This window comes from Mus musculus, chromosome 4 (genome assembly GCF_000001635.26).
Source record: "Mus musculus strain C57BL/6J chromosome 4, GRCm38.p6 C57BL/6J".
NCBI lineage: Eukaryota > Metazoa > Chordata > Mammalia > Rodentia > Muridae > Mus > Mus musculus.
This window is the reverse complement of record NC_000070.6, coordinates 19541727-19567256: the sequence shown is the minus strand read 5'-3', so window position 1 is coordinate 19567256 and position 25530 is coordinate 19541727. Positions and strand designations below refer to the sequence as shown.

Below are 25530 nucleotides of genomic sequence, written 5' to 3'. Positions count from 1 at the left end.
AAATGGATATATTATGTCTATTTCCTGTAAAAATTACCAAAGCAACAATGTGGATAGTGTGGTTTATAGTGTCATCATATTAACTTGTTTTCTGTTTTTTCTTTTATTTTTTTCTTACTTATTTGAGACAAGATTTTTCTGTGTAGCCCTAGCTATCCTCTGCCTCCCCTAAGTGTTGGAATTAAAGCTGTGTGCCTCCGCTGTCCAGCCTCCCCCTTCCTCTCTTTCACTTCTCTCCTCTCCCCTCTCCCCAGTTCCTCCCCCCCCCACCTTCCCCTCTCTTTCCTTTTTCATATAGACTCTTGTGTAGTCTGGGGGAAACATCCAGACTTGCTGTAAAGGCAAGGATTGCATTCACCTCCTCCCTCTGCCTCTCAAGTGCTGGCATTATCAGTATGTGTAACCACACCCAGGTACTTAAAGGGCTGAAGTTTTCCTTTTACAGTTCCTCTAAACATTGAGATGATATTACAGTAAAATTCCTATTTGCAAATGTGAGAAGGAGTGGCAATTTATTTCCATCTAGATAGGGATTTTTTTTTTTTTTCAAACAAGACTTTCTCTGTGTAGTCCCAGGAACTCTGTAGACCGGGCTGCCCTCAAACTCCTGTGAGGAGTCCTGAGAGATCGTCTTGCCTATGCCTCCTGAGTGCTGGGATTGAAGGCTTGTGCCACCACCACCTGGCTTGGGATCATATGTTTTAAAAAGAAGTGAAAATCTAAACAAATGTTTCCTGGTGGTATTGTTAAAAGAAATTGTTGCAATTCCTAAAAGTGCGGAACACCTACAGTGTTTCTCTTCTGCTCTGCTTGTCTCCTCAGCCTTGCTTATGATGGGAGGTGCTGTTAAGTCTACTCCGTTTGTTCACCTTTCTATCCTGTAGTCACATTCACGTGAGAGTTTCCTTATGTCAGTGTTGTTCCCCAGCAGCTCAGAAGAGTGCCTGACACAGGGCAGTTGATCCCAGTGTTTGATTGAACTGGTATTAAGTGAGTAATAGTGTTATTAAATATTAATGATTAGGAAATGTAAAAGAACTTGCCAGAAGGTTATAAACAGCTGTGATGTATATGGTAACCAATGCTGCAGTGAATATTCTAGAAATTGGACAATGTGTTAAACATTTCATAGTTTTTGTTCAGTATATAATCATATAATCATATAATGTTGGGAAGGCCAGCACATGTTCTCTTACCGAGTGACACTGTGAACACTAGAAACTTTCAAACTTAGAGATTGAAAGTAGTAGTTGTTTTACCTTTAAACAAAAGGAATATGTTTATTTTGGGGTAAGGTCCCAGGCTAGCCTTGAACTCACTTCCTCCTGCTTCAGCCCCCTGAGTGCTGGGATCCTGGCACATAAGACCATCATGCCAAAACTTTTTTTTTTTTTTTGCATTGTTCACTATGAACTAGAGAGGCACTATGTGACAAATGGAACACTGATCTGAGCCAGCTGAATGCTCTGCATACCCAGCTAGGAAGGGAAGACAGGGAGACATATTTAGTGGGCAGGCGGAAAGCTCTGATGGTTCCACGCACGGAAGAAACTTGAGGCAGAAAGGTGACAGAAAAGAGAGCTCTGGGCAAGGAGGACCTAAAGGACTTGACTTTCAGTAGATCCCAAGCCTGAGTACGTTATCCACGCTTCTGCTGCGCAGCTGCCCCACAGCTTTACAGCATCTCTACCTTACATGGTAACAGCTCATTACCCTGATTGGTATTGACATAAGGTGACTTGCGGTGTTGCCCCGTAGTTTATAGCCAAGCATTTAAGATGCTTATTTCCTAAAGTGAGATGATATTGAAGCCCTGGTATTGCTTTTTTAAACACCTGCATTAATTACTGTTCTCACTGCAGTGAAAAATTACTGCACAAAAGCAAATCAAGGAAGTGTGCAGTCCATGGCAGGCACGGGAGGTGGCTGGTCACGTTATACCTGGCCATATTCAGAGAGCAGTGGATACTGGCACTCCGCTTTCTTTCCTCCTTTTTATTCAGTCTGGGACCCCAGCCCATTGGGTGGTCTCATTCCCATTTAGCATGGATTCTAGAAACTCCTTCATAGCTACCCTAAGAAGCTTGTCTCTTACATCTTGTCAACATGACAGTCAGTACTAACATCAGACTCCTAAGATCATCAAACAAACATCTGATGATCTGCTCCTTCAGTGGACCTCGGTGTATAGTCAGTGGCATTTCTAGAATGTATGCACATTGACCAAGGGGTTAGAACAGTAGCAAAGTTTGGAATGTGTACTAAGTTAAAACCTTAATAAATAAGTTTCCTTCTTGCTCTGAATCAATCAGAGTAATATGTTTTCAGGATTTTTTTTTTAAGAGAATTTAAGGAAGGGCTTGAGTTGGTAGTTGACTTTGTGGTAATAAAAGCAAGGTAAAAATCATGTGTACTTCTTAAGCTAGTGACACATTGTTCACATTGTTTTTATTATTATTAATTGGCTTTCCTGAGTTCTTTGTGTCCAGATGCCATCAGTAAATCTAAACATCACTGTTTAGATTTTACATCAAAAATTTGAAAAACTTTTGGGGAAGTGGCTTTGAACATGCTAAGGCCATGTTCTATCTCGCAGAATAAAATATAGATTTATTTACATTGTGTGTGTGTGTGTATGTGTGTGTGTGTGTGTATGTGTATGTGTATGTGTATGTGTATGTGTATGTGTATGTGATAGATGTCCACAGAGACCTGAAAAGGGTATCAGATTCTTTGGAACTGGAGTTCTAGGTGGAGGTGAGCCTCCTGTTCCTTTTGTGCAGTGATGTGTCCTGAGAGTTTCAGACTGAGACACCATGGATGAAGTGAAACTCATTTCCTTATGCAGCATTAGCCCAGGAGGCAGGGCCTGTACTTGTTGGGGTGTACTGCATTTTCACAGTGTTTGTGAGCTTAGTCACTCTCAGACAATGCTCCCAGCCTGGTGAGAACGTATTCACGAGAACATTTTATAGCGTTTTAGATAGTGGCAGATGGAGGTTGAGCTTGAACAACCTTATTCTTTTTCATTCATTTCTCCATTTTGTTCTGTATTTCTGGGGTTTTCTGTTTTTCGTGAGCCGTTGAGTAGCAATTCTTATACAAGTTATATATTCACTGTAGTTACATTAAAGTAAATGAACACAAACTGGAAGGGACGTTGGCACTACCTGAAGACATTGAGTGAGTTAGCATTCACACTGGAAAAAGCAGGGCGGGGAGAAGTTAAGCCCTGTCCACGTGGCCACCATCACTTGCCTGATCCAGAACCAATGTCTGGTTTCCTTGTTGCTCCAGTGACCCTTCTTGCTTGCTTCACATTGAGGTGGAAACAGCATCCTCTTCTCTGTCTTGGGTGATTTTATATTTGATATTCCTCATTTTCATTTCTCATATCTTGTGGCAAGGATAGAAACTTCAACCAAACAGAAATAATATTTGGTGTCACTTTTTTTCAGGTATTTATTTATTTTTATTTATTTATTTATTTATTTATTTATTTATTATGTATTTTCCTCAATGACATTTCCAATGCTATCCCAAAAGTCCCCCATACCCTCCCCCCCCCCACTTCCCTACCCACCCATTCCCTTTTTTTTGTCCCTGGCGTTCCCCTGTACTGGGGCATATAAAGTTTGTGTGTCCGATGGGCCTCTCTTTCCAGTCACTTTCTTTTTATGAAATCAAACTTCTTTTCTTTTCATTTTTCATCTTCCTTTTTTTGTGTGTGTGTTTTTCTTCTCTCTCTCCCCTCCCTCCCTTTCTTTCTCCCTCCCCTCCCCACCCCCTATACAAGGCCTTATGTTTTCGTTTTCCAGGCTTGACTTAAACTTACTGCTTAGTAGAGGCTGGATTTGAACTCCTCATCCTTTCGCCACTACATCCCAAGAATAAAACAGGCTTGTGTCACCACACCTAGCTTTTTGTTCTTTTGATATAAGACTCTTAGTGTCAGAGTCTGGCTGCTTGCTTATTTATTTAGATTCTGGGATATACAAAAACTGCACTCTACCATTAAGCTACACTCATAGCCAGATCTGGCTTTTAAGTGCAGTGTGTGTTATGGGTTAGATCTTACATGTCCACCAGGATCTCATGGTAGAGGCTTCGTCCTCAGGGCAGCAGTGTTCAAAGGTGAGACTTTAGTAAGTAGTTGAATTATGGGTCTCTAAATGGGTTTATACATTTACTAACTTATTTATTTATCTATCTATCTACTTATTTATTTGTTTTTCAGACAGGGTCTCAACTATGCCCCTCTGGCTATTCTAGAACTCACTATATAGACCAACCTGGCCTCAAACTCACAGAGACTGCCTGCCTCTGCCTTTTGAGGGATTAATAACTCATAGCTTAATGGGGCTGTGTATATGTGTACATATGTGTGTTTGCATGTTTGTGTATGTGCAGGTACTCATGGTGTATATAGAAGCCAGAAGTCAATCAACTATAGGTGATTTTCCTCCAGTGCTATGTGCCTTGGTTTTATACAGGTTCTCACTGGCCTGGAGCTAGCTAACGAAACAGGCTGATCACGGAGGGCCAGGAGTCCACGTGTCTCTATGTCCCAGATTAGTGCCACTGCAGCTGGCTTTCTGGTGCTGGGACTGAGGTGCTCCTGTCTTTATGCTTTTGAGGCAAGCACCCTACTGGCTAATCTGTCTCTCCAGCCCACTTATAGGGGCTTAGCTGGAAAGGCAAGCCTTTTTTCTTTGTTGTATGGAAGCCATTTTATGAGCAATATTTTTCTGCTAGTTGTTTCTGCCTTTATGAAATGTCTCAATACATGCATGCATACCTTCGTGCATACATGTACCCCAATTAAACAAAAAACCCACAACAAGACTAACCAGCCATCGGCTATAACTTTTGAAACCACGAGCCATTGAGTTTTCCAAGTATTTTTGTCAGAAGGACAGAAAGCTGAGAATCGGTGTTGCTGCTTTAAGACTGTCCCGCTCTATGTGCGTGGTAGATATGTAAATGTGGACGTTCCCCAGGAAAGAGAAAAGGCTGGAGAGAAGGCACTGCACTCAAGAACCCTGGATGCCCTTGCAGAAGACCCAGATTTGGTTCCAGCACCACTTGAACAGCCACAACCTCTAATTGCAGTTCCAGTGGTCTGATGCCCTCTTCTGGCCTCCACAGGCAGTGCATGCACATAATCCACTTAACACATGTAGACAAAACACTCAAGTATCAATAAAAAATAAAAAAGAGAAAAGCCATTCTTAGCATCCAGCAGCTTACGGACTTGTATAAATATAAGCTGTCCTACTCTTGGACAGCCTGATGTTTTTCTGGTTACAATTAAGAAAAATATGAACAATTACAACCTAAATATTAATTTAGTTTATCTATTTAATAAATATTAGTTATAAGTTTAATTATTTATTAATTAATTATTTACTTTACATCCAGATTGCAGTTTCCCCTCCCCTCCTCCAAGTCCCTCCCTCTTACCTCACCTCCCTCTTCTTTCATCTCAGGGAAGGGGAGGCCTTCCATGAATATCAACCAGTCTTGGTAGATCAAGTTTCAGTAAGACTTGGTGTATTTCTGATATTGAGACTAGATACGGCAGCCCAGTTAGAATATTATAATTTTAAAGATCCATTTCATTACTCATTGTGTTATGATAAATATTTTATTTGATATGCTAACAATTACAGAATCAAATCATTATTACACTAAGCAAACATTATTTAGAGGCATTTTAATGCCCTGGGAGCATTTTGTAATAAGGAAATAAAACATCTGGGTTGTAACTTTGGTCTTTGTATTTATTTGGTTATTAACCATAGGGTAAGAGGTATTGTGTATGTGTGTTTATTATGTAGCCAAGACTGACCGCGAATTCACTCTATGACCAAGGACATCCTTGGATTTCTGATCCTCCTGCTCCTGCTTTCTTAAGTGTTAGATTACAGGTGAAGGTCAACATGCATAGTTTTATGTGGTGCTAGGAAGTAAACCCAGGGCTCCATGCACGGTAGACAAGTACAGTGCCAACTGTACTGTAGCCCTAGCCCTCATCTAAGTTTTTAAAGGAACTCTTTGTTTGTTTGTTTGTTTTGGTGGTTTGGTGGTTGGTTGGTTGGGGCTTTTAAGCCCAGGGTGCCTTCATGCTCTCAGCTGAGAATATACTGAGAATATCTAGGATATTAGTTGACACACTTCTGGGTGTGATTGAGGGCATTTCCAGTAAGGATTAACAAGGTGGGAAGATCCATCCTGAATGCAGATGGCAGTGCCCCAGGGACTTGGGGCCAGGTATAATGATGGAGCAAGGAGTAGAGTGCATGGGCATTATTCTCTCTGCTTCCTGTCTAACACAAGGTGTACAGCCCCTATGCCATGTATGCTGCCACTGTGGTGTGTCTCCATTTAAGACCAATGGAACAGGCCTGAGGGACCAGGAACTAAAACCATTATCTTTGTTTATTTTGGTCTAATAGCACACTTACTCCCTCCTATTCCTACCCACCCACCTCCTGGAAAATAACTCTGATTAGCAACCTCTCTTACCTACAAGTGCATTATGACTGATTGGCAAATGGAAAAAAATTCCATTATCAAAATAAATCTCTTCTCCTTTTAAATTATTTATTTCAAGACACGGATGAACAGGATTTCAGCAGGGCATGGGAGTAACCGCATACTTCAGATTTCATCTCCAGCTCCCCTTTGTGTCTTAATTTTCACTTGATTTGCATAGTCTGTGTTATGTTGGGCCAAAAGGTAGGCTTTGGGGAGAGTGGTTATGTTCAGTATGCTTACAGACTGTAGAGGCCAGACACCTCATGCTGAGTGCTTCCTTCGCTATTATCTCCATGGTCCTGGAGAAAACATGCAGAACCTTCTTTAGTTGCACACATATTCTTCTGATTGATCATTTACTGCAGAAAAATGACCTCTTTTCTGTCCTCAAAGGACACAGAACATTTTTTATGTTCTTGCATTATAGTGTGTTCATGAATTACACTGTTTTCTTCACATGACATGTATCATGTATGACATCACATGATAGTTACTGGAATGAAAGTATATGAATAAAGTTCTAGACGCAATTGTATATTTACTTGTTTGCATTGGCCATTGAGTATAATGACTTTCTGGAGGTCAGTAGTGTGGAGAGGCGGAGGTCTAACTCATTTTGGGGAACAGTCAGTGCTGCTTTAGAGGGAATTTGCTTCCTGGCCACAGTGCAATAATGTAATTGTCAGCATGTTATTAAATTATCTGCTATGTTGTTTGTGTAGCTTTGTTTGAGCATACCCAGGAGAGAAAAATAATGTTCTAATGAGCCTCTGTTGTGAGAATGACTTTGCATATAAATATTTGTATTCCTTGTATTCTTGGTTGCGTTCACCCCATCTTTAGAAACAAACTTTTTGGGTTGGTGCTATGCTTAGCACATGCTGATCCATAACAGTCATGCTCGTTCTATTTGTGAGCATATTACTTACAAGACTCTAAAACTACCTTATGTAAAAGAAAAAAGACAAGATAGAACTTTTTTTTTGGAATCAAACTTATTACTTCTTTGGTAAATGCAGAGGAATGGTTATACGTTTTGAAAATTAATGTATTTGCATTATATCCCAGTAGAAGCTTCTCCTCCGTCCTCTCCTCCCAGTCCTTCCCTCTCACCTCACTGATCTCCCTGACATTTTCCTCCTCCCCCCTTTCTTCTCAGAAAAGGCTCAGACAAAGGGAGGCTTCCCATGGATGGACACCCACCTTGGCCTATCATGTTGTAGTAGGACTAGGGGCATCTTCTCCTGTTGTGGCTAGGCAGGGTAGCCTAGTTGGGGAAAGGGATCCAAAGGCAGGCAGCAGATTCAGAGACAGTCCCTCCTCCTGCTGTTAGGAGTCTCACATGAAGACCTTGCTGCACAACTGTCACTTATTGCCGAGGGCCTAGGTCCATCCTGTCTATGCTGTCTACTTGGTGGTTCAGTCTCTTGTGACCACTGTGTGTCCCGGTTAGTTGATTCTGTATCTTTTCTTGTGGTGCCCTTGACATCTCTGGTTCCCTCTTCCTTTGTCTCCCTCTTCCATTGAATCCCCTAAGCTCCGACTAGTATTTGACTATGGGTCTCTGCATCTGTTTCCATCAGTTGCTGGGTAAAGCCTCTCAGATGACAGTTATACTAGATGCATTTCTGGAAATAGAGCAAAATATCATTAATAGTGTCAGTGAAGCATTCTCTCAGGGGATGGGTCTAAAGATGGGCCAGTTATTGGTTGGTTATTCTTTGAATATCTGCACATCTTGTTGGCAAGAAAAAAATGTGGGTCTAAGGTTTTGTGGTTGGGTTGGTGTCCCAATCCCTCCATTGAAGTCTTTTCTGGTTACAAGAGATGGCTTTTTGGGCTCTGTATACTTCATTGCTGTGGATCTTAGCTAGGGTCATCCTCATAGATTCCAGAGAGTTTACATTGTCATAGTCTATGGTCATGCCACCCATCTCTCGTAACCAATGTCTTCTGATAGAACTTTTTTCATAGATTCTGTCTGAGATGAAAGCAATGTGCTTGGCATTCCAGATTTTGTTTACTTCTGTGTGGAAATCTAGGCTTAGGAAGTAGAAGTGTGGTTTACATGTGGTTACACACCTGGATCTAGGTGCTAAGTGTAACACAAGTGTGCATTCTTTCATATTTGATTTGTTTTTAAACAAGCCTGGCCTTGTCCTTGTGATTTGCTTTTTTTTTTTTCATCTTGAATACTATGGATATAGATAGGTGTCAGACAACACACCCAACTTTCAAAATTTGATATTGTTTTTTAGTAGTGTACCAATCTTTTACTAAGAAAGCAGCAGGAATTTAGGGGAGGGGCAGTTTAATGTGTGTTGGCATAATCAGAAAAATCATTGAGAAATGTAATAACAAAATATAGGAAATGCAGGATTAAAAAGGATTACACAGCATGGAGGCAATGGTGCTGAAATAATAGTAAACACTTGTATACATTTTAAATATACTACCTCATCCAGTCCTAGGACAATTATTTACATTATTACATTATAGATGAGGGAACTGATAAGGATCTAGCCTTAGTGACATAGTAAGCATTAGACTGAGATTCCAAAGCATATGATGTACAGTCATGAACAAGGAGAATGCTACAGGGCTGAATGTAATAGAGAAACAGGAGGGAGAGGACGCTGCCTGTCAGAGCACAGGTGAGGGCTGTAGGTTTGCACAACGCTGCATACCAACTAGCTGTCTGAACTTGGAGACAATTAGAGCAGATATGTGTGAAAGCCTCAAGATAAACGCCCTTAGTCTATGCTTGGCTTCTCAGTGGGAGGAGGAAAAGATGTACTCGTTAATGGATTTAGGGCCAGGTCCCGTTGCCAACACACCAGACTTCTAGGATACAGACAGCCTCAAATTTACTGGGCTTGTGTTTTGCTGCTTCTTTTCTTTTCCTACCTTTATTTTTTTCTTTCCTCTTGTGTTTTATTTTCAAGCAACTCTGCCCCTTACCTAATTCACAAATTAAAGTAAAGGTGACAAGAAACCATGTTAACAAAATGACAGAAGTGTTCCCTAATTGTATGCAAACTTCTGATCCATCCATTTAGCACTGTGTTCTCCTGGACCCTCTGAACCTGTCCAGTCTCGTGTCAGGTTTGGTTTTCTCCAGTTAGCTCACCATTATATCACATACTGTGGCATCTTCTCTGTCTTCTTGTGTCCTACTTTTCCCCCGTTTATGTTGTCTGTCACTTTTTTTTAAGTTAGATCCTTCAAAGCCCAGGCAATGTAAGTGTGCTTCACACTGTCAGCTGCCCTTCATCAGCATCTCTCTGCCCTTTATATCCTTTCAGTACACTATTAATACTTGTATTTAACTATTCGACATATGTTAAAACAACAGAAACCCAAACAAAACACAGACCATCAAAGCTAAATGCAATTTAGTAAAGGATGTTGAAGTTTTAATTTTATTATAATAAAAGAGAAGATATTATGATTAAGAAGAGATAGGGAGCAAATTGGAGATTTGGGGGGACTGTCATTCCTTAAGAAGAAGTTCTCAGTGAAGGTGAGCTGCATGGCTTTCTTCTTAAAAATAATTTTTATCTATATTAAGGCCAACCTTATTATTCTCAGTGTGCAAAAAATTAGGAATCCTCCATTTTGCGATTGACTTAACAGGTATTGAGGCTTGTTGCTGTTTCTCGAAAGTAAGTAGTGGAGCTGGGAAGGTGGGTCTCAGTCTGAGCAATAACGTCCTCGCTTCTCACGCATGGGAACTGAAGTTTGTCTGGATCATCCAGCATTACCCATATAAAAGAGGAGCTATGACCCTAGCTATTGGCGAATGCCAAGAACTTTTTGGCTGGCCCGGCTAACCAAACTGATGAACTCAGCTAGGTTCAGTGTTTCAAAATGAGAATAAGTAGTTGAAGGAAACATTTGACATTGATTTCTGACCTCTAAATTCACTGACACACACACATCCACAGAGCCTCATGAACATTCATACACTAAGTAATAAGTTATTTTAAAATTGTCAAAGGCTCTTATCCCTTTTCTTTGTGCTTGAAGAAACATTTACACAGCACATAAAAGCTACTGCCATTTTAAATATTAAGCATGCTGCTGAGTGGACTTATCCCTATATGCTCAGAAGCTCAGCATCCCAATGTAGAGAAGACTGAGCCCTCCAGATAGAAAGGATGTTTGGGAGGAAGTGCTTTCCAGCCCAGAGCCTGTACTACCGCCACGAACTATTTATGCTAGACAGCTGCCTCTGTTGACATTTGGGGAGTATAGTACTCTGTTCTTCTTGGTGATACCATGGCACTTGCAGCTCCAAGGAGGAAAGCATCTCACTCTCAGGACTGAAGACTTTCCTACCCCTGTCCCTTTTTTTCTGGAAATTTTTTTCAAGACAGGGTTTCTCCATACATAGCCCTGCTCTGCTGGAACTCATCCTCTGCCTCACCCTCATTCCTCTTCGTGTATTATTTGATGATTAAAGAAGGGGAGGTCTGTAGAGTTAGGCTAATTGGTGTTTCTTGGCAAGCCATGGCAAATCAGCTACAATAAGTTGCTGAATGCTACTTGTGGAACATTCTCATTGGAATCATATAGATATGATACCCAAGTTGTACCTTAAACAACATAAATAGAAAAAAACAGATATATAGCAAAACATCATCAAACTGGACATTTGCAACATCTAGCGGGAATGAATAGGGAAGCCTTAAGAGCCGTCATACTGGAGTTTCCAGGAACTCCATGTATGACCATTTGGCTTCTCAGTCTCAAAGTAACTCTGTTGGTAAAGGTTTGCCTTTTAGCTGTTTGTAAGGATGGAATGCTTTTAATACCATTGGACATTTACTTTTCTATTTTTCCCTGTCACTGGGGTGAGGGATCAGCCTGTTCCAAGGGTACCTCAGGGGGCACTTGATAAGTATGCTTGAGTTTGGAGCTTGCTATCTGAGTCAGTTCTAAACAGAACATGACAATTTACCAATATATATATATATATATATATATATATATATATATATTGCTGAGTAAGCTTGATTCCACAGAAGAATAAAGTATTACTGGACTAAGCTGATGAAGACCTTTATTCCCAAGAGGCTCAAGTAGCAGTCCCATTCTAGCAGAGCTGTTCAGAAAGTCCCTGCTGACAGTTTGCCTTAGGAATATAGCTATCTCCTTCAAGAGTTTTAGAGTGTTTTCTTAACGATACTGTTTCTCATTGGTTCTTCCATAGCTCAAGACATGGCTGCCCAGTGTGTCACGAAGGTGGAACTAAATGTTTCCTGTAACAACCTTTTGGATGCAGATGTAACATCAAAGTCGGACCCTTTATGTGTGCTGTTTTTGAATACGAGTGGTCACCAGTGGTATGAGGTAATCCTTAATGATTTGGGTGAAAAGCGGTTCAATGTTAAGAGTTTACTTTAAAATGTTAAAAATAATACCAGCAGACTGAAGAGCTAGCTAAGAGTCCTGGCTGATTTTACAGACAACCATGGTGGATCAGCCACCTGAACTCCAGTCCCAGGGGATCCAGAGCTCCCTTCTGACTTGCAGGCACAGAGCCCTTGTAATAGCCAGATGTACGTGCAGGTACAGACACGTTAACAGCTGCGGCATGTACCATCTCATCGTTAGTGCCGTTTTTTTCTTTGCTTGTTTTTTAACAAATCTGTCTTTGTTAGCACAATTCCTCATGCATATAGAGAAATTTCCAAAAAATAAATGATAAATAAGTAGGCCAGTGAGATGGCTCAGTGGCTTGATGGCTAAACCGAGTAATCTAAGTTCAGTCTCCAGAACCCATGTAGAAGGAATAAACTGACTTTTCAGTTGTCCTCTGATCCCCACATCTGCCGCAGACCCTCTGGGCCCCTTTGTCTGTGTGGAACGGGTCTCTAGTGGCGGATGAGCAAAGCATCAGATGAATTTGATAGAGAGATGCACACAGGAGAGGTTGTGTTGGATCTGAATGTAATTTTTCAAATCGAACATCAGACTTTTTATGCAGAAGACAATAAGGAAGTTGGGTGACATACCCACAAGGTACAAATGAGGTAACTGGATGCTTAATGACTCTTACACAGAACAGAGGAAATGAAAACACAAAGGCTGGCAGGAACTGGGCAATAAAATAACTGAGACAGAGTCAGCCCTATCTAAGGTCAGCTATAGTCTTAGAAGCCAGGTGTGAGAACTTTTCACTCCTAGGGCAAGGGCTTTCACACCCAAGTCATGGTTCTAACTAGGGAGTTCCGTTCTAGCTAACCATCTCATGAATAATGCAATACTCTAAAACCACAGCCCGATCTACTTCCTAAACCATTGTAAATTCCTGTATATGGGAGCGACTTGGCTTTTATTCTAAGTGATAGTGTAATACCAGAGGCTATTCTGAATGTCACTGTCTAGCTCAAGGACGTTCTAGGACTGTTGGAACACTAGCTGAAGGCTTTAGCTATGTCAGAATTCAATCTTAAAAGGCACTTATAATAAAGAGAGCACGTGGATCCATCCACTAGACTAACTCGGGAATGGAAAATTTAGAGAGCACGCCAGACTCCAGGAGCGAGTTTCCGTGAAACTCTTGCCTCGAGAGTAGCTTTCAAGCCTCTCGGATTGTCAAGCTGACTTGACCAGAGCGCGTGGCACACATCCATGTCATTGTGCACCCCACATATACATACATTTTAAGATATTTAGTCTTCCTACTTATGTGTAATTATATTTACTACATAGAGATGTTAAAAGTCTAAGTACTTCTTGGATCTGAAAAAAATCTCTTTATTTTGTTTTTTTTGTTGTTGTTGTTTTTTTTTTTTTTTTGGATGAGTATAGGTTGAACGGACAGAAAGGATTAAGAATTCTTTGAATCCCAAATTTTCTAAGACATTTGTTATTGATTACTACTTTGAAGTGGTTCAGAAATTGAAGTTTGGAATCTATGACATTGACAACAAAACTATCGAGCTGAGTGATGATGACTTCTTGGGAGAATGTGAAGTCACTCTTGGACAAGTGAGTATTAAGTTCTGTTACCTTAATGTTTGTTTTGTTTTGTCTTTTTCTTTCTTTTTTTTTTTTTTTTTTTTTTTGGATATAGTATCTCACAACTTAGCAGTGATTGGCATCCTCAGTGCTGTGCAGCCCAGTTTGGCCTTAAACTTACAGTAACCCTTCAGCTGCTGCTTCCCGAGTGCTGTCATCTGGTAAATGCCACCACACCCAGCTATTTTGTATAGATTTTAAATCAAAGAGTTGGGTGGGTTTGATAAACATTGTGTCATAGAAAGTGCTATTGTTGTGAAGAGACATCTTGACCACAACAGCTCTTATAAAAGAAAGCATATAATTGGGGCTTGAGTTTAGAGTGTCAGTCCATTGTTTTCATGATGGTGTCATACAGGCAGAAACAGTAGCTGCGAGGTATACATCATGATCCACAGGCAGCAGGAAGAGAGAGACATTTGGCCTGGCTTGAGCATTTGAAACCTCAAAACCCATCTCCCCCAGTAACACTTCCTCTAACAAGGCCACACTTTGTAATCCTTGTCAAGTAGCACCACTCCCTAATGCCCAAGCGTTCAAATGTATGATCCTATGGGGATCATATATTTAATTTATTATTTAAATCTCTACATAACCACTAACATGAAATTTTCATTTTTCCTTGATGTAATTTTTTAAACAATTTTCCTTGTTGCCAGTTGTTCTTTCCTACTGTAAACCTGCCTGGTCTGAGCAGTGAGCAGTAACCATCCCGCATCTTGGGTGCTCTGTGCCCCTCTTAGTCACCATTGTGCTGTGTTAGCTAGTGTCTCAAGGCACTCATGAAATATCTGACAGAGGCCTTAAGGGAGAATGGGTTCATTTTCCTTTGGGCAGGGTTTAGTCTGCAGCTCCTGGTTGGAGACAGGGTGGATCATTCACCATTCACCATGTGGCTCCTTTTTGGAGTGGAGGTGACAAGATCTTTGAAGATCCTTCATGAAATAAATAGGTTTTTCTTGTGCTACTCACCTTTTCTCATTGCTGGGACTAAATGCCTAACAAAAGCAGCCTAGAGAAAGATTGATTGTGGCTCACAGTTTGAGGTTGCAGTCCATCATGGAGGCAAGGCATGGCAGGCAGGCTTCAGCTCAGCGTCTGTGTAAGAGATGAAATGCTGGACTTTTCCCAATTCTGAGGAAGGAGCTAATGTTTCAGGTAATGCAACGACAGATCATATCTGCCAGAGGGAAGGCCTGGGAAACCTCAAATGGGTTGTAACTGTGGAGATGCATTTTAAAAGTCTTTAAGGGATGCAGTTTTAATGCCTCTCTAATGACTTGAAGTGAACTTTATATTCAACTTCTTTATTTGTTTTTTAAGCATTCAGTTCAGCAAGTGATAAAGTTTTACTCTCCGCTTTTGACAGATTGTTTCCAGTAAGAAGCTAACTCGACCACTGGTGCTCAAAAATGGCAAACCTGCAGGGAAAGGGAGTATTACGGTAAAATTAACATCTTTTGCTTCAAGAAATAGTCTCTTAAGTCTAATAAGCAAATAATCTATAGCCTTTTCTGATCAGTTGATCTTGAACATTGCGTTCTATTCACTCTGGCATGTCATCACTAATGGAAACTGCCATGCTAACAAAAGCCAACAGTGAATTGTAGGAATTCCTTCCTTCAGTTGTTTTAGGTTGTCCATCAAGGTCAGCTGTACCTCTTCCATGAGTGTGTCAGTTCCTAAGTCTGAGAGGAAAGGTTTAGGACTGAATTAGTTTGGTTCTCTGTGTAGGATATGTGGTCCTCTTACCACAACAAAATCTTTCCATAGTGGAACTTTTTCTAAATGGATATTATAATAGGACCATTGAACCTGTAAACTCATAGCCTAGCACAGTAGTGCCTTTCTGTTATTCTGGCACACAGGACCCTCAGGCAAGAGAATCATCAAAAGTTCAAGGCCAGCCTGGTCTAATCAGTGAGTTCCTGATTAGCTAGACCTAAATAATGATGCTGTGTCCCAGAAGTAAAAGGGGGGAAAAAGCCGGTAACAAACAGAAGTCAGAGGAGCTCTTTATCCTGGCTTTCTGTCCCTGCATCTGTTGCGTATTATCACACAAAGGGTTTCTATTGGCTCATTACTTAGCTCTGGGCCAAAAATATACTTTACCATACTTACCATACTTTATACTTAGTATACTTTAAAGTATACTTACCGTACTTTAAATTTGCAGTTAATATGATAACAAGATTTTGGATACCTTTTTTGTAGTGTTTCCTTCATTAGTGATAGTATTCTACCTAGTTTTCTGTGATATGGAAGCCTAATTATAACAATTATCAAGTACATTTTTCTCAGCAGCTACTTGTCTGTATCTTAGATTTCCAGGAACACAAGAATATTTTACACTATAGATAACTTTATTAATAGTTAATATATTGTGGCTTCACTTCAGATCATATAATAAGTCTTTTGCCTTTTGCAATTCTGAGCCTTAACTCTCCTATCCCATACCACCCCATGTTTTTTAGATTTTGCTATAGTGTAGACTAAAATGCAAAGGGAGTTGAGATAGCTTGGGATTTGACTTAGGATAGAGTGGCTTTTGCAGTTAAACTGGGATGAAAAGTACTGGGCTCATGTTTTACTTTACAGGTCTATGGATAGGAATTGTTTCTTCTTCCTCCTCGATGTGTGCAGAATTTTAGTTGGTTTTGTATAAATGGTATCCTTCTGTCTTCTGGTACTTTGAATGTTCTATGGCTAGGAATATGTAATTTAGAGAACCAAATTTTTTCTGGCCATTACTTTTATCCTTGACCATTCTTGACCATATTCACAGTGGAAATATGTTTACAAACACATTGTGTAATAAGCACTGCATACCTCACCCTGCTATACACACACCTGAAACATGGCTTTCTAGGGAGCCACACTTAAAAACAGACTTTTGTCAATGGCATGGTACTTGCCTAACTTGTGCCACATCCTGGATTCAATCCCAAACTGCAATACAATACAAGTAAAAAGAAAGTGCTTCGTTCATATATACTCATTTTCTTCCACCTGCTTTATGTACTTGTAGATTTCAGCAGAAGAAATAAAGGATAACAGAGTGGTATTGTTTGAAATGGAAGCCAGAAAACTGGATAATAAGGTAAGTACATTTTGTGTATTGTGCAAGGAAAAGGATCACCTTACCCCAGCTCTGGTCCCTTTTTGAGCCATTAACAATGCAGTTAGCATGAGCAGTTCACCTGAGCAGAGCGCTCTTCCTCCCTTCCCTCCCATCCTTTATTTTATGCTCCTCCCTCCCTCCCTCCTCTGTGCTTAAACAGCGCCCATTTCCCTTCAGCTTTTGCATGAAGATGCAATTAAAGACTAAAAGAATACAAGCATTAACATTACAGTAAAATTTAAGATAGTATTTTAGTAACCCTTAGGGGGAAAGCAAAAAGCCTGTGGTTTATTAATTATAAGTCAGTTAATGCTTTTGCACTTCTGTACTTGAATACATAATCAGTATACAGTGTTCTTCACCATTTAGTTTTCTTTAAAACTTAACTCGAAAGTGTCTTAAGACTACTTTCCAGAGGCTTTAAAAATTAGCATACATACATTAATCCAATAGCATTTTTTTTAAATACTATATTGCCATGTGTTGTGATATACACCTTAAATCCAAGCATGGGGGAGAGAAAGACAAGAATATCTCTGAGTTCAGGCCAGCCAATAGTAATACATAGCAACAATTATATACCATCTCAAAAAAACTGAACAAAACAAAACAATAAACCCAACAAACACGAATCATCTGAGAAATATCATGTTCTGTTACGCATCTCTCACAGTTGTGATTCATGATGAATTTTGTTTCGCTGTATCTACTTTCCCTCTTCCCAGATACCATGTCATTTTGCATACAAATATTTTGGGATGTTTCTAAAAACCCTTTAAAGTATAATTATTTAAAATACCTCTTAAGATAATTTTTGATCTATAAATTCTTTTTTGTCATATCTTTCTTGCCATCTGTCCCTCGCTTCCTCCTTTCTTCCTTACCCACCCCACAACCATTCATTTGTCTTATCTGTACATTGAGGAAACAGATTCCTCTGTCTTGTAGACATTTGTACATTCAGCATGGAGCTAATAAACCCCTGTGGCATCATTTCTCTTGCTTTATTTTATGCTTCCTGACTTCAGTAAGCTAGTCTGATGGTATTCCAAAGTGTTGTCCAAACAGTTTTCATCAGTTGTGATGTGTAACTCCATCAGAGGCTGAATACTGTGTTACATGTTTTGGTAATTTTAATGACTGTTGATGATAGCTGTACTGGCTAGTTTTGTGTATCAACTTGACACAGGCTGAAGTTATCACAAAGAAAGGAGCTTCAGTTGGGGAAATGCCTCCATGAGATCTAGCTGTGGGGCATTTTCTCAATTAGTGAGCAAGGGGGAAAGGCCCCTTGTGGGTGGGACCATCCCTGGGACTGGTAGTCTTGGGTTCTATAAGAGAGCAGGCTGAGCAAGCCAGAAGAAGCAAGCCAGTAAAGAACATCTTTCCATGACTTCTGCATCAGCTCCTGCTTTCTGACCTGCTCGAGTTCCAGTCCTGACTTCCTTGGTGATGAACAGCAGTATGGAAATGTAAGCTGAATAAACCCTTTCCTCCCCAACTTGCTTCTTGGTCATGTGTTTGTGCAGGAATAGAAACCCTGACTAAGACAAATTGGTACCAGCATAGTGGGGTATTCCTGTGACAACCTGACCATGTTTTGGGGAGGACTGTGAAAGGACTTTGGAACTTTGGGCCAGAAGATCCATTTGGTGTTAGGAGCTCTGTCAGATGTTGTGTAGGAGCTTAGAAGATAATGTTGAGAACAATGCAGAAGATGGGATCCTGGCTTGTGAAATTTCAGAGGGAAAATTAAAGACTCTTTTCGGGGCTATTGCTATTTTGGAGTTTGATTATTCTCTGGTTCTGGGGCTGAAGAATCAGCTGTGGTTAACAAGATACCAGAAATACTAAAGCAAAAACTTTGCATTACTGGGACTATTGATGCTGGTTAGCTGGAGCTAAGAAGTTAGCAGTGATTAAGAAGAGACCAGCATCATTGAGGTGACATCTTCTGGGAAGTGTTTTCTGAAAGCACAGAGGCTGTGTTCCAGAGATAGCCAAGGTTGAACCTTGTGCTGTGGCTGGACTTGGTAATGTGTAAGAATTACCTAGGTGGTACTGGTTTTGAAGGCATGAAGGGGTCACGAAAAGCAGCTGAGGCTCAGCACTGTGAGAGGCCACGGAAGGCCATTGGTGAAGGTGTAGCCTCAGTTGCAATTGATGGCCCAGGACTGAAGGGGTTATGCAAAGGAGTTGAGGCTTGGCACCATGAAGAGAGCCTATGAGAGGCTGTTGGTGAGGCCTAGTTACAGGGGAAGACAGCAGTGTTTTGGAGATGACCGTACCATGAGATGACCACCAAGAACAGCAGCAGCAGTGGAGTACAGGCAGCTGGAGCCTAGAAGACAATGTGTGTGCTATAAAGGGCAAGGCTGGAGAAGTGACCCAAGCCCTTGGAGGAGCCCAAAAGATCTTGAGTTGGATCCCAGACATTGGACAGTTGGAGTTTGATTTTGCTTCTCATTGTGACTGTGCCCTGAAGCTTTTCCCTCTTGAAGGAAGTATTTTAGTGGAGCCCACAGTTAAGAGACTTTTAATTGTAAAGATTTTGGATTGTAAGAGAGATTGAAATTTTAAGAATTTGCAAAGACTGTGGGACTTTTAAAGTTGTTTAGATCTTGGGGATAAATAAGAAACTAAGGGTTGAGGCTTACTAGTGATGTGTTGGTGTGTCAAGTTGACAAGGGGTCAATTGTACTGGCTAGTTTTGTGTCAAATTGACACAGGCTGGAGTTATCACAGAAAGGGGCTTCAGTTGGGGAAATGCCTCCACAAGATCCAGCTGTAAGGCATTTTCGCAATTAGTGATCTAGGGGGGAGGTCCCCTTGTGGGTGGTGCCATCTCTGGGATGGTAGTCTTGGTTCTATAAGATAGCAAGCTGAGCAAGCCAGTGGAAGCAAGCCAGTAAAGAACATCCCTACATGGCTCTGAATCAGCTCTTGCTTCCTGACCTGCTTGAGTTCCAGTCCTGAATTCCTTTGGTGATGAACAGCAGTATGGAAGTGTAAGCTGAATAAACCCTTTCCTCCCCAACTTGCTTCTTGGTCATGATGTTTGTGCAGGAATAGAAACCCTGACTAACACAAATAATATCAAATACCTTAGTGTGACTCTAACTAAGGAAGTGAAAGATCTGTATGATAAGAACTTCAAGTCTCTGAAGAAAGAAATTGAAGAAGATATCAGAAGATGAAAAGATCTCCTTTGCTCATGGATTGGCAGGATTAATCTAGTAGAAATGGCTATCCTGCTGAAAGCAATCTACAGATTCAATGCAATCCCCATCAAAATCCCAACTCAATTCTTCATTGAGATAGAAAGGACAATTTGCAAATTCATCTGGAAAAATAAAAAACCTAGGATAGCAAAAACTATTCTCAACAATAAAAGAACCTCTGGTGGAATCACCATGCTTGACGTTAAGCTGTACTACAGAGCAATTGCTATAAAAACTGCATGGTACTGGTACAGTGACAGACAGGTAGATCAATGGAATAGAATTGAAGACCCAGAAATGAATCCACACACCTATGGTCACTTGATCTTTGACAAGGGAGCTAAAACTATCCAGTGGAAAAAGGACAGCATTTTCAACAAATGGTGCTGGTACAACTGGCAGTTATTATGTAGAAGAATGAGAATTGATCCATTCTTATCTCCTGGTATAAAGCTCAAGTCTAAGTGGATCAAAGACCTCGACATAAAACCAGAGATACTGAAATTAATAGCAGAGAAAGTGGGGGAAAGCCTGGAAGAGATGGGCACAGGGGAAAAAAATTCCTAAACAGAACGGCAATGGCTTGTGCTGTAAGATTAAGAATTGACAAATGGGACCTCATAAAATTGCAAAGCTTCTGTAAGGCAAAAAAACACTGTCAATAAGACAGAAAGGCCACCAAAAGATTGGGAAAGGATTTTTGCCAATCCTAAATCTGATACGGGATGAATATTCAATATATATACAAAGAGCTCAAGAAGGTGGACTCCAGAAATTCAAATAACCCCATTAAAATATGGGGTACAGAGCTAAACAAAGAATTCTCAACTGAGGAATACCGAAGGGTTGAGAAGCACCTGAAAAAATGTTCAACATCCTTAATCATCAGGGAAATGCAAATCAAAACAACCCTGAGATTCCACCTCACACCAGTCAGAATGGCTAAGATCAAAAATTCAGGTGACAGCAGATGCAGGTGAGGATGTGGAGAAAGAGGAACACTTCTCCACTGCTGGTGGGATTGCAAGCTTGTACAACCACTCTGGAAGTCAGTCTGGAGGTTCCTCAGAAAATTGGACATAATACTACTGGAAGATCCAGTAATACCTCTCCTGGGCATATACCCAGAAGAAGTTCCAACTGGTAATAAAAACATATGCTCCACTATGTTCATAGCAGCCTTATAATCACCAGGAGCTGGAAAGAACCCAGATGTCTCTCAGCATAGGAATGGATACAGAAAATGGTACATTTACACATTGGAGTACTACTCAGCTATTAAAAACAATAGATTTATGAAATTCCTAGGTAAATGGATGGACCTGGAGGGTATCATCCTGAGTAAGGTAACCCAATCACAAAAGAAGTCATTATATATGCACTCAATGATAAGTGGATATTAGCCCAGAAACATAGAACACCCAAGATACAATTTGCAAAACACAAGAAAATCAAGAACAGGGAAGACCAATGGGTGGATACTTCATTCCTTCTTAGAATAGGGAAGAAAATACCCATGAAAGGAGTTACAGAGATAAAGTTTGGAGCTAAGATGAAAGGATGGACTATCCAGAGACTGCCCCACCCGGGGATCCATCCCATAATCAGCCACCAAACCTAAAAACTATTGCATATGCCAGCAAGATTTTGCTGAAGGGACCCTGTTATAGCTGTCTCGTATGAGGCGAAGCCAGTGCTTGGCAAATACAGAAGTGGATGCTCACAGTCATCTATTGGATGGAACACAGGGCCCCCAATGGAGAAGCTAGAGAAAGCACCCCAAGGAGCTGAAGGGGTCTGCAACCCTATTGGTAGAACAACAATATGAACTAACCAGTACCCCCTGAGCTCATGTCTCTAGCTGCATAATGTAGCAGAAGATGGCCTAGTCAGCCATTACTGGGAAGAGAGGCCCCTTGGTATTGCAAACTTTATATGCCCCAGTACAGGGGAATGCCAGGGCCAAGAAGAGGGAGTGTGTGGGTAGGGGAGCAGGGTAGGGGGAGGGTATAGGGAACTTTTAGAATAGCATTTGAAATGTATATCAAGAAAATATCTAATAAAAAAAAGAAACCCTGACTAAGACAATAGCTATCTGCATATATTATATTCTTGCAGGTCTACAAAACAGTGATATTATATTCTTAGTAAGAAGTGCTTCTATAGAGAGGTGTTTCCCCAAAGTAAATCTCTCTTTTTCTTTCTCTTGTATGTATGTATCCATGTATGTATGTATGTATGTATGTATGATGGGGGTTTTTTGTTTTTATTTTTGTTTGTTTGTTTTTTTTGAGGCAGGGTTTCTCTATGTAACAGCCCTGACTATACTACAACTCACTGGCCTCCAACTTAAAGAGATCTGCCTATCTCTGCCTCCCAAGTGCTGGGATTAAAAGTGTTTGCGCCACCATGCCCGGCTGTATTTCTCCTTTTTTATTTGAGAGGTGTGTTGTTAGATCTTTTATTTTATTTTATGCATGTGAATGTTATGCACGTTAATGTTTTGTCTATGTGTGTGTAAGCGCAGGAAGCCATTGGAGGTGTTCAGATCTCTAGGTACTGGAGTGGTGGTTGGTTATGAGTCACTGTGTGGGACCTGCAAATTGAACTTGGGTCCTCTGAAAGAGCAACAAGTACTGAAACATCTGCCCAGCCCCAATATATATCTGTTTAGAAGTATCTTCTCTAAAGGAAGTATTAAGCATTTGATATTCTTTGTATACAGCTTTTTTTCCCTGAATAAGTTGGTTCCCTAGCATCTTCTAGATGTGACTACTAGGTAGTTTTGTTGCTTTACATTAGTCTTTAAATAGCTATCAACTTGTATGTTTAAACGTTAACAACTGCTAGCTGCAACGGATGAATTTTGGCTGATATTCAGATTATCCCAACCTCAGCCTCAGATTTGAAACCATTTGGCAGAACAAGTAACAAGTATCTGTGTATCTGTAGTTAGTCCCCTTGTTCTATATTTGTCACTTGACATGATGTTCCATCTTATTTTTTTCTAATTTCTATGCTAGACTGACACATTAGAAGGAGCCGGGTGTCACTTTCGTGGTTGTGTATTTGGGCTGCACTGGGGTAGAGGTGCTCACCCTTTGCTGTTACTCTTACTCAGGGTTTGCTTCTGGGCCTTTTTAGTATACAGACACAGAGAAAGCTATTCTTTTAAAGATTGTTTGTTTGTTTAGTGTGTGTGTGTGTGTGTGTGTGTGTTTATGTGCCTGTGCACTTGTGTGTGTGTGCATTTATGTGCCTGTGCACTTGTGGGTGTGTGCACAGAAGCAAGAGGGGGTCATTGGATCCCTGAGAGCTAGAGTTGCACATGTCTGTAAGATGCCTACCTTATGTGTGTGCTGGGATCTGAACTAGTCCATGACAAGCAGCAGGTGCCTGTAGCTGCTGAGTTACAGATGTCATCAGCTCTCCTGTTTCTTTTCAAAATAGTTTTCTTATGTTTTTAACCTCAAACTCATGACAGTCCTCCTGTCTCTGCCTCCCAAGTACTGAACCACCATGCCACATAGGAAAGGTTGTTTTGTTTTGTTTTTTTCTGAGATACAAGTTAAAGCCCAAATCTATCAATTATTATATGACTTTAGAAGTTATTAAAACCTTTAGTCTTTTTGCCCATGGCTAACTGTCCTGTCCTTCATAGAGTTGGTATGCCTAATGTTTGGGATATTATGTATGTACTTAATACTATGTGAATGGAAAGTTGAAATTCTGACATTGAGCTGAAACACATCTAATCAACATATTTTAAAGTACCATGGGTTTGAAACATAGGATTATGCATCACAATGCCTTTTAATAGTTCTCCCTAGTAGACTTTAACACATTGTTAAGTTAGTGATGGAGATAATGGGATTGATATTTGCAACCAGTGTATCATTACTATGGAGTTGGACCTATGTGGTTGTATAAAAATATATACATGTATAATATGTATAAGGTGTGTTCATACAGGGTTTAAGATAATGAAGGCTGTTTGTTTAAATGTAGGATCTGTTTGGGAAGTCAGATCCATACTTGGAGTTTCACAAGCAGACATCAGATGGCCACTGGCTGATGGTTCACCGAACAGAGGTAAGTTCTTGAATCTGAAAGTAGAACAGAAATTTTTTTGGCATTATTATAATAATTTAATATATGCATATATAATTTTTGAGACACAGTCTTTGTATAGAGCCCTAGCTGTCCTAGAGCTTAGTCTGTAAACCAGAAACATTCATTTTATTTATTTATTTAGATTTCTATGCAGTAAGTTAAAACAATGCTCATTCACTTCCTTTTCTCTTAAAAAAGAGACACTGCCATGCTTACTGAAATGTGTTCTTCCTCTGTCTGTCTGTCTGTCTGTCTGTCTCTCTCTCTCTCACGCGTACACACACACACACACATTAGTGAAGCCAATTTATTTTTCTTTTGGAAAACCATCCTAATGTAAACTACAATTCCCTTCAAATATTGCATCAGGCAGTTTTCAGGAGTAAAGGCAGCTAGGAATAGGAATACATACCTTTAATCTCAGCACTCTGTAGACAGACAGATCTCTGTGAGCCAGCATTGTCTATATAGTAAGCTCTAGGCCAACCAAACGTACACTGTAAGACCTGTCTCAGAGTAAGGACATGCTATATCACTGGGAAACTACCTAAGGAAATTACCTTTGATTTACTAATGCCCTTCTGTGTACCATTCATGCTCAGACTTCCTCAGTGTCGAATACATTTTATAGAGATTGTATTTTGTCTAGGTTTTTGTGAAGCCTAATGTTTTACTTTTTTCTGTTAGGCTCCCAGGTAGTTAAACACTTCTTTTTGCCTGCCTATGTTTTCATGCCGTGGAATGGCTCAAATTATTGAGACTAGAATGAATTCTTGTGTTTTCTCCACATAAACATGATGTCAAGAACACTCCATATGTTCTCTAATCATGGTTCTCGGACTACACAGTACTGATGATGTTAGGCAGTTTGTTTAAGCTGGAGACCGTAAGATGTGAGAATCATAAAGTCCTATGTTTTCTATTTGCAATTTATAAACTATTATGGGGTGGTACTCTGAGGCTGCATGAGTTACTTTTCTCTAGGGTTTGCCCTGTGATTTCAGCAACCATTGATGATACTTGAAATAGTGATTTTTGTTTTTCTCAAATCACCACTGGATTAATTACTTTTTTAGTTCTGTAATAAAACACTATGGTGAAGGCAACTTATTGAAAGAAGAGTTTATTTGGGTATACAGCTTCAGAGGGATAAGAGATCATTGTGGAAGATTGGAGGTGTGGCCACTGGAGCTGGAGGCAGAGAACTTAGGGTTGAACCTGAAGCAGGAAGTAGAGAGAGTGAACTAGCAATGCTGTGTGCCTTTGAAAGTTCAACGCCCACCCCCAGGGACATACTTTAGCATGCTGCACCGCCTAAACCTACCTAAACAGCACTACCAACAGGAAAATAAGTATTCAAATGCCTTGACTTTGGGAGACATCTTGTATAAACCACCACAATCCTCATGCCTACCTTAGTAAGCACTCTTAGTCTTTATAAACTCATAAATTGTCATGATACATTAATGTCATTTATACAGCTCAAGGCCAGATTTGATGAGGGAG

The 25530-nt window shown here is 40.3% G+C and overlaps 1 protein-coding gene across 2 annotated transcripts in view; it reads left to right on the top strand.

Annotated features, from left to right (window-relative positions):
- The window catches only part of Cpne3 (copine III), a 50857-nt gene that overhangs the window by 2852 nt on the left and 22475 nt on the right, over nt 1-25530 (top strand). For both annotated transcript variants that reach the window (NM_027769.3, NM_001356481.1), the window contains exons 2-6: nt 11756-11895; nt 13360-13539; nt 14939-15013; nt 16598-16669; nt 23920-24003. In NM_027769.3, the coding sequence (NP_082045.1) occupies nt 11764-11895; nt 13360-13539; nt 14939-15013; nt 16598-16669; nt 23920-24003 (543 nt within the window). In that variant the 5' untranslated portion in view covers nt 11756-11763. The remainder of the gene's footprint in view (nt 1-11755; nt 11896-13359; nt 13540-14938; nt 15014-16597; nt 16670-23919; nt 24004-25530) is intronic.